The sequence below is a fragment of the Phyllostomus discolor genome, chromosome 2, assembly GCF_004126475.2.
Source record: "Phyllostomus discolor isolate MPI-MPIP mPhyDis1 chromosome 2, mPhyDis1.pri.v3, whole genome shotgun sequence".
In the NCBI taxonomy this organism is placed as follows: Eukaryota; Metazoa; Chordata; class Mammalia; order Chiroptera; family Phyllostomidae; genus Phyllostomus; species Phyllostomus discolor.
This window is the reverse complement of record NC_040904.2, coordinates 151,518,196-151,528,193: the sequence shown is the minus strand read 5'-3', so window position 1 is coordinate 151,528,193 and position 9,998 is coordinate 151,518,196. Positions and strand designations below refer to the sequence as shown.

Genomic DNA, 9,998 nt, shown 5'->3' with positions numbered 1-9,998 from the left:
GCTCAGTAAGAATCAACTACTCATAGTTACACAATGGTTTTAACGTGGCTCTGATTCCGTTTTCTTAGCTATAAAATGGGATAATCCTAATAGTCATCTCATTTGCTGTGAGTCAAGAGCAAAGTTAATTATATGAAGTTCTTGATTCATTAAGCAATTGAAAATGATTACATGATGATGATGAAGATGAGGAGGAGGAGGAGGATGGTGATGACAACAATAATATCAAAGGAAAAATGACAAAGTCACAAGGTTTAAGATATTAAAGTTTTATTGAGTTTAAATAGACATATTATAGAGCCATAATTATTGTCATAAATATTAAGATTAGCCTTATACTTAAGTAGCAATATCACAATTCTATAAATAAATCCATATAGTAAAATGATATAAATAAAATGTGTACTTATAACAATAAATAAATTCATACAAATAAGGTACTAATTATAAAAGGGAAGTTATTTAGGTGTCTTTTTTCCAAAAGGAATGGGAAGTAAATTTTGTAAGAATAGACAATTGCTTAAAAATAAATTTCTGTGTATAAAAGGCCCACTACAATAAACCATTAGCAATAAATCTCATGCTTACAAGGGCTACCTTCTAGTTTTATGGACACAAGTGACATTGTTCTCTTTTTTAAGCTAAGCAGGGGCTTATTTATTTAGAATCTACCCATAATCTTGGAGTTTGTTTTCCCATTTTCCTTTTGGAAAAAAAGTCTGGGCCTCTTATTGTTATTTCCAACAGCAAGAAGGGTTATTATCCACTTTTCCAGCTTTGCTGTGGTCAAATGCAGGCATTTTTCAGGAACATAAACAGCAAATTTAGTTCTCCAATTGCTTTAATCTTGCCACTCTCTCCAAGCTGTGAATATAAGAAAAAACAAATATTTGAGTATTTACATGTGTTTTTAAAAGAGAGACACATTAGAAAAAGATGACATGGTTAGGTTGCTGAGAGAGAAACCAAATTTTAGCCTTTTGTGAAAGATTAATGGCAATGCCCTTTAGCAAGAATATAATGATTTGCCAAGGAACTTAAATTGTGACTATCTGAACTGAGAGGCACCAAGAGGCATCAGTCTCTGTTGCATCTCACTCTAAAGAAGCTGTTTAAAACCACTGCTTAACCAGAGCAAACAGATGGAGGCTTCCCCAGAGTGCCACCCATTATGCTTTTATGGCCTACCCCATAGTCCTGCCACTGCCTATGACCCACTAACTATTCATAACAACCGCCTTAAATCAAAACTACACATTTACCAACACACATGGGCTTTTTCTGTTCCCATCTTCTTGACAAAACAAACAGGTTTTCACTTTTGTGAAAATACCAAATAAGTCCTAGTTAGTTGCTTTAATTAGTAGAAAATCAAATATAGATTCTAACACTCCTTCTTTCTTCTTCTTCCAAGTAGGGTGTGAATGAATGAGGCATTCAAACCCAATGGAAGAGAGAACCACATTCATCCAAAGCATCTTCTTCTGAAATTCATCTATTCTATTAAATTCACTCTAGATCATCTGAAGAAAAGCCATGAGTCACCATTGTCCTCTATACTTTGCTCTCCTTTCTCTTCCTGCTTTCTTCCACCATTTCACCTTTCCACTCTTCCACAATGCCAAGGGATATTTGTGTAGAAAAATGTAAAGTTAATCTTGCCCTATTGTCTTGTCATCCATTCTACTGCAGTTTGCTCTCTGCTTTCTCCTCCAGTGACAGGAAATGCATACCCCCCAAGATTTCCCTCCCATTTCAGGCAGCACTGCCCAGTTTTTCCTCACATTGAACTTTCTCTGAACAACCTTCCCCTCTTCTGCCCATGCCCTATTGAGTGACAGGGTAAAAAAGCATCATCACTCTTCCATGTGGCAATCTATTGCACATGTGGATGCTGATTTTCTCAAAATGGAGTAAAAGCTTCAAAATCTCTGCTCTCACACAGATCACTATCAGATTTTTCTCTCTCACACTTCACTTTCCTAAGGACCACAAAGTAAACCAACATCAGGGACATCAAGGATGTTCAAACCAGAAAGGTAAAGCATTTCTTAGCTGTGGCATGCCAATACACAGCCCTCCACGTCTAAGTAATGGTTCTATGACAAGAGAATTGAGCTTCACTGTGAAAAACTACAAAGGAAGAACCCATTATGCTCATTAAATCATGCTCAGGATGAAATACGTTTTGTAGAAAACATCAAGATGGAAAAAAAGGGGGATTTGTGATTATGCTTATTGCTGAATATTTTATCAGCTTCATGCTTCTGAGGTTTAATTGTACCTACTTGCAAGAGCATCACTTTCGCTGCCACTAATCATTCCTCTAGTTTTTGGATGAGTCACATTTGCTAGTTGAGCCTTATACAGTTGTTCCTTTTTCCAAACAGGCCACATGACAGTATCATTCACTGTAGAAATATATGCTGGCTTACACCAGATAGCTACCCACTATCTACCTAAGGGTTTATTGCAACAGAGAGTAGACTGGAAAGGAAGGGAAAGGGACAGAGGAAGAAAAGATTTCCAGTTCAAACTTTCATGTTTCTATAATAAATCTATGACTAATATTTTTATTCTATTTGAAATTGTATTTAAAAAATTGAGGGTTATTCACTCTTGCTTTTAAATTCAAATCAGTAGTTGTTAGGTATTAAATTATGATAATTAAATATAAGTACCAATCATTCCAGAAATTTAGCCAATATTCCAGTCAAGCTCTTTTGTTATGATTATTCTGGGTTTATTTCTTCAAGTTTTAAATCATCAAATTAATGGCTTCAAAAGTCACTTCAAATAAATTTGTCCCCTAGGCTCTTTTCTGTTCTTTAACAAGTGCTTTTTTGGATTACATAGACTGTAAGGATCTTAAGTTTCCCTGAGAACTAATAATGCTGAGACTGACACATACTGCTGCTGAAAGAGCTCTAGTCTGGATGGGATTCCGGAGAACTGGGTTCTAGCCCTGGCTCTGCCACTGGCTGTCCCCAGAACAGGGGCTTAGGAGATTAGATGACCTAACTCCCCAGACAGCTCTGGAATTCTATAGCTTGCAAAATTTGGAAAGTGATTTATAAATATATAGACATATCTCTATGCTTATACACCTGAATGATCAACCTAATGGTAGAAGAATCAAGTAAAAAATCACAACTTGAGGTGGTCAAAGAAAGAAAAGGAAGAAACACCATTTGTCTCTCTTATTTCATGATTCAGCATTCATAATTATTAGTAGTACCTTTTTCACCGTGTCCTTCAGCTGTTGCACATTTCTGCGGATATGCTGGTCATCACGCTCAATGCGCTACAAAGTGAAAACCAGAGGAGTTATTTGAACATTCATACTGACACTTTATGAACCTCAGTGTCCCTAACTGAAGTATGTTACAATTCACCTGGAAGTAAAGTTCTCAGCATTTTTGCCCACAATGACCTAGATTTCACCAGTGACCTAAATTTTCCGAGCTCTTCAATTCCCTTGGACACCAAAATCCAGTAATTTCCCTTATATGGGACCTCTCTTCGTTTTTGGGAACTCTTACTGAGGTTTAAGTTTGTGGAAAGGATGGAGTGGTTTATGCAAATTCTGTCAAGATTAAAACCATAACTGTACCTCATCCAAAATGCATGCTCAGAAAAAGAAAGGTACGTAAAACATCTCATGTGAACAGTGGGCCTTCCTCAAGAAGTACTAGGTCCCCTTTGATCTTCCCACTTCACTCAAACTTTTGTCATAGTTTTACATGTTTAGAGGCATCAAATACACATGCCTTTGATTTTGTTACCTCCCATGACAGCCAAAGGGCAAGCGTCTTCACCCACCCACCCTGGAACATTAAATCTTCCCATTCCCCTCTTTCTCTCTTTCCCATCCTTTCCCTTCATCAATGTATATTTGGTGGCCCCATTTCCACTCCTAGACGTTTTTCCCTACAGCTCCCAACACGTTTCTCATCTCGTATACCCTGCGTTGCTCTTCCCTAAGGACAAATGAGCCTTCCATATGCACTTGTCTTTCAGACCCCATCTATCACCATAAACTCAAAATGTGACTCAATTAAAGCAAATACAAATACTCTATGATTACAAATGACTCCTATATTAGTGTTGCTGAGGCACCTCTTACTGCCACCATGGGAAGGGGCAATGAGAAGGACGGGGAAAGAACTCTAAATGGGAGAAGGAGGAAAGGCAGGTAACTAGGAGTGGGTGGACTTAGGCTGGGAGAAGAACTTACACACTGGCTTAGCTCATTGCTGAGTCTGGCCAGGAAGGACACCACCTCGTGCATGTAAGGCTGGAATCTATCAGACTGGGGGAGCAGCACTTCTTCAACAGTAAAGTTCAGCACCTGCTTCATCAGATAGCAGCGCTCACTCATCTGCAGGCAAAAGTGAAACAGCAGGGGTCATAGAAGGGCACATCCAGAAGACCCAAACAGTCATCATCACTGCTCCAAATAACCATGGGTGGCACACTGCCCTACTAATCACTACTATGGCTTACATTGACTCCGCGGAACAGTTTCTCTCCAATGAGACGAACATCTGTGTTGTTATCTGCCAAACTAGCCTGGAAGAGAAGAAAGAACTAAATGATTGGACATCAAGGACGTAGAAGGAAAGTCTGTAAGTAGAGATGTACTTTATCTTCTTTCCCAATAGCAGCCCCCTGAAGACTGAGGAAAGAATTGGATGTCTGTATGAGTCTAAAATAATGTACAGAGGAGTAAAGGGAAAATGAATAATCAGATGGGCTACTGCATGGCTCCTTTTGGAGTGAAACTCAATGTACACATTTTAAAGGCCAAGATGTAAGGTCTCCCTATAAAACCTAATCCTCAGAAAGTCTATGAACAAGCAGAAAATGATCTCTAGTCTACCAGTAGAGATAAGTGCTGTGTTCTTAGAGATCTCAGATGTATTCTGCAGAAAAATTTAAGAACTCTTGGGTTCCAAGTGGATAAGATATGAAAGAGAGAAATTGAGATGAGTACCTCGTTAGCCAGCATGAAGGTGTGGTTGGTGATGTAGGGCCGCTGGAAGTTGGACTTATCAAGCCTGCAGTGAGACCTGATGGGCACGGCTGCTCCTCCCTGCACCGACAGGGCAATGAGAAGGAGGCAGCTGGCAGCCAGAGTCCCCATAAGGGAAAAGCTTGCAGATTTCTGCAGGGTGGCCATTACAGACAACACCAACTTGAGCAATCAGCAGCTAAGGTAGAAGAACCTGGAATCACAAAGCAAGAACATGCAGAGAAAAAAATAAGTATCGAGAAGTTTTACAACAAAACCAATCGTACTAAGTTTGCTGAAACACTTACCTGTTTCAATGATTCTTCTTGTGATACAAAGGTAGAAGCTGCTACTTTTATAGCCCTAGAACACCAAATTTTTTTTATTGTAAAAATATGACATCAGCAATTATCTAAGTTCCAGCGCTGTCTTCTGAGAACTACCTAACCACTGGAGGAGCCCACAGAACGCCGCCTCCCATCCTTCCCACCTTGATATGCAAGTGTTTCCCTAAGACGTCACTGTTAGGTCCCAGAGGGTGTTTTTATAGGTAAATCCTAGAAATTTTCTAAACCTGACATATTTTTCAAAGAAACCGCTTGCTTTGTCTTTATAGATTCCAGGTTTAGTGTAATATTTTTTGATTTCCTACAGTAACTGAGTATGCATTTTGGTCACAGGCTCAAAGATTCTTATCTCATTAGAGGTGGTCAGAAATTAGGACCTGTGTCCTATATCCTCTGCTTTAAAATAAACAGTAAGGACATCTTGGAGATAATTCAATTTTTAAAAATAATTATACCTTATTTTTCATGTGTTAAATCCTGAAGAAGACTTACATTCTAAAAATAAAAGTGTTGGTTAATCTAAGCACCGTTTTCCTCCCATTCTTTTATTTAAGTGATCATATCCATTATATTATAATTGCAAATATATCTTAAATCATTTTCATTTAATTAAAATCAACATCAGCTTAAGTTTGGAGATATTAATGTTGAATAATTTTATCATCATTTCTCTTAACATGCAAGCATTTAAAGAATAGAGAGATGTAGCAGTTTATCTTGAAGTTTTACTCATTCCAAACAACACACAAGTCTTAAATAATACTTTCAAAACCTTATAACAATTTTTAGTGTATATATATGGATTTCTGGAGAGGAGACTTTGACAATACAGTGGCTACACATTAACTTCAAATTATCAAAAATACATTGACTTCTATATAACACCAGAAATCTGGACTGGAAACCCTCCCAAGGGCTCAAAGGAGGGGGCAACTGCACTGATCTACTGCTAGAAGGAAAGTGAATTTGTGCAAATTAGTTCAATCAGATTTCTCTCCTCATAACTACCAAAGATCAGGAGAGTTGAAGAGTGGAAGAAGGAAAGGGAGTAATTGAAGAACCTTGGGCATCTTGTGAGACAGCACAGATCCAAGTGCGGAGCCACAGAGAAGCATGAGAACAGTGTGAGGACGCAGCATTTGGGAAGGCGGCCTTAAGAAAGTGATGCAAAAGGGGAGGGTAGGGAAGGTACATAAAAACCAAACTTGTTTTATTTTATTTTATTTTATTTTATCTTATCTTATTTTATTTTAATTATTTTTAAGTACAATTTTCTATCTTTTACTCCCAAACCAACCCACCCACCCAGGCTTCCCCACCTCCCTCCCATTTCCACCTGCCCCTAGGTTTTGTCCATGTGTCCTTTATATTTGTTCCTTGTTCCAGACATTTTCTTGGGGCTGTTCATGAGTCCAAGATGAGGAAACTCTTTTTTATCCAATTACCTATTTATATAAAATATGGCCATTTTTGTCCAGAACTCTATATAATTATATTAACACTTGAGTTAAGCTAGTCTATAAAGAGTTTTTTGTTGGTTTGCCTGGGAACCTGATAAGCATACATACTTTTTTCCCATGGGAAAATAAGTTTTGACATCATTGAATTATATGCTTTTGAGGGAAAGATCTGTCTCTTTCATCTTTGTATTTCCAACCTTAGAACAGTGCTACACACATAGGGAAGTCTCAACAAGAACATTTGAATGAAGAGATAAGTAGTTCTGTGAAATTAAGTAATTTACTAAATATCTTTGGGAACAGGCCTGAAGGTAGTTTTGAGACTGCCTTGACAGCAGCACTTCTGAAGTTGAGGTTTGACTCAGTACTACTTGCCAGCTTCATTATTACTCCTGAATAGGTAATAAATAGCTGTGAAACAAAAGTAGAATGCCAGGAGATTGTAAACCAGTCTTTAGTAGCAGCTACATGTCTATTATTCATTGTATCTCCCTGATTAATCATTAATAAGGAAGTATTAATGAAGTCAAGATTTAGGTTTTAGTGAGCTTGACCAAAACCCACTAAAGTGGATTTGTAAACAGTCATCCAAGGAGACTGAAAAACATTTGTATTAAAAGAGATTATACATAGAGAATAAAATGGCTTCTGTGAAAAAATAACCTGAGACATACACGTGCTAAATAACTTCAGGTCATAATCAGCCTTCTCTTGTTGTTTCCTTAAGAATTTTCAAGTCTCTCCCAGAAGCCACCTCAAGTAAAGGGCAACCTCAGAGTCATGCTCCCAGGCCCCAGACTTTCTTTACCCAAGGTTGATCTTTGATATTTGCAACAATCTACCTGGTCTAACGCCAGGAAGGACTAAGAAGAATAGCCAACCTGAAGGAAGGCTATTCTGTCTCATTCACTATACTAGCTCTACTATCCAAAACAGTGTCTGGCACATAGTAGATAATGAATAAATATTCACTGACTACATGATAAAACTATTTCCCAACTTGTTAGCCAATGCTTGGAAATCCACAATACCTCCTTCTGAAGTACACATCTCTCTAGAAGAAGTAGGTCCTTAAGTCTCTCAGGTAAAATGTTTTGTATTCTTTATACTCCTCAGTACAACACACATGATCATTGTTCCATACAAGCTACCTGTCTCTCTCTGATGTTACCCTCATTATCCTCATTCCCTCTGCACCAATACCCACCACCACCTCTATGCCTATCACAGTGGCTGCTCTAATGTACTCGATATACCTTTCTGAACATGTGTGCATCCCTATAAAACATGAAGTGTTGTTTTAGTACATGCAGGCATTTTTATTTTACAGGAATGATTCTCTTTCTTAATTGTACATATGGCACCAAGGTCTTACAATCTATCCATGTTGCTATATGTAGCTCCTCTTTCTAATATGGCATTCCATTACATACCTGTTTTCCCTTTGATGAGCACCTAAACCCCCTCCAACTGCCACTCTACAAGCATTGCAGCACCAAACAACCTCATGCAAGTTATTTGATTCTATTTTTTAAAAAATATCTTTGGAATATTAGGTCCCTGAGTCATAGGAATAAGTTCATTTACTTTTGATAGATACTGCCAGATTGCTCTCCAGAAAGGCAGCACAGGTATACTCTCATATCAGTGAAGAAAGCTTCCTGTTTTCTTACTTCTCAACTCACACGTGGTATTATCCAGCTTTAATTTTGCTAGCTTTTTGAGATATAAAATGGTATCTTATTTTTGCTTTAATTTTCATTTTTCTTCATACTTGTAGGCACTTGGGCTTTCCCTTTTTATGAATCAGTTGTTCACATCAGGTGCCCATTGTTCTAGTGGGCTTTGGTCTGTTGTTGTTACTGTTGTTTTTGTTGTTGGTTTGTAAGAGTGCCCTATATATTTTATAAATTACTCTCTTTACCATATGATCTCACCTATAAATGGGGAACTTAACAAAACAAACAAGCAAGCAAGCAAAATATAACCAGAGACCCTGAAATTAAAAAACAAACTAACAGTAAGCAGAGGGGAGGTGGGAGGGGATAATGGGAGGGAAGAGAGAAGGGTTTTCAGGAGCAAGTATAAAGGACACATGGACAAAACAAAGGGGGGTGGGATCAGGGGAGGGAGTTGGGGGTGGCTAGGGTCAGAGAATGAGTGGTGGGGAGAAAATGGAAACAACTACACTTGAACAACAATAAAAAATATTACTCTTTTAGATTGTAAACATTAACTTTGTGTAGTTGCCCTTTGTTGGACAGAAAACTTAATTTGGATGTAATTTAAGACATTTTTCATTTTATGTTTACACTTTCAAGACTTTGTTTAAAAAAAACACTCTCTATCACTAGGTCACAAAGATGTTCTACTATCTTTTACTTACTCTATGGCTTGGCCTTTCACAGCCAGGTCTTTAATGCCTTTTTGTATATGACAGAAAGTAGGAAGCCTGTTTTATTTTCTTCACATAGTGAGACAGTTTTCCCAACACAATTTGCCAAACAATGAGTCCTTTAACATATGTGAGTTTCCCATGTATGAATACTATTTGAGTTCTCTATTTTGTTGCATTTGTTTATTTATTTTTCCTCTTACTATTCTCAAGGCAATTCCATAACATTTTTATTACTGAGGAGTGTCTTTGTGTCTGGACAGGAAAGTTTACCCTCTTTGCTGTACTTTTTCAGGGCTGACTTAGTTATTCTTGGACTTTCATATATATTTTACATAAATTTGTAATAAGTTTGTCAACTTCCTGGGAAAATGCAGCAGAAACTTTCATTCAGCTCTCATTCAATTTAAAGATTAATTTGAGGAGAATTAATATCTTTATAATATGAATTAGTTCTGCCCAAGAGCATTTTCTGTCTCTTTACTACTTAAGATCTTCTTTTATACACTTTGATAGTGTTTCAAAATTTTCTCCACTGAGGTCTTATGCATTATTTTTAATTCTTAGTTTATAAAAGAAGTAAGATATTAACCATTAGTAAGCACATTCACCTTGGTGTGAATGAGTTCCAAGTTGACTTGGAGAGGAAGACTATTGGGAGACTCATCTCCTGAGAACATGAAGAGCACGTCGTTTTTTCAAGGTCAGTACAGAGGGGAGATAGGGATGCACCCCACAAAGAACAAAGCTAGAGACTGGGGTTTCCAAACATGAAATTTATT

General features: G+C 37.6%; 1 protein-coding gene across 1 annotated transcript; it reads right to left on the bottom strand.

The window, feature by feature from the left end:
- Nucleotides 1–499: 499 nt before the first annotated feature.
- IL22 (interleukin 22) lies at nt 500–5,203 on the bottom strand. Its single transcript, XM_028531551.2, has 5 exons — nt 4,997–5,203; nt 4,507–4,572; nt 4,238–4,381; nt 3,239–3,304; nt 500–864 (listed from the first exon to the last, which is right to left on the bottom strand). The coding sequence occupies exons 1-5, from the start codon at nt 5,180–5,182 to the stop codon at nt 787–789; spliced, it is 540 nt and encodes a 179-aa protein (XP_028387352.1). The 5' UTR covers nt 5,183–5,203; the 3' UTR covers nt 500–786.
- Nucleotides 5,204–9,998: the final 4,795 nt, after the last annotated feature.

Bases quoted from the DNA above. Each gene is read 5' to 3' on its own strand.
- IL22 (XM_028531551.2), bottom strand. From the start codon at position 5,182: ATGGCCACCCTGCAGAAATCTGCAAGCTTTTCCCTTATGGGGACTCTG. The intron at 4,573-4,996 runs GTACTCATCTCA...CTTCTCTTCCAG, and splicing joins CCTTCATGCTGGCTAACGAG to GCTAGTTTGGCAGATAACAA. The intron at 3,305-4,237 runs GTAAGTTCTTCT...TTCACTTTGTAG, and splicing joins GCAATGAGCTAAGCCAGTGT to CGCATTGAGCGTGATGACCA.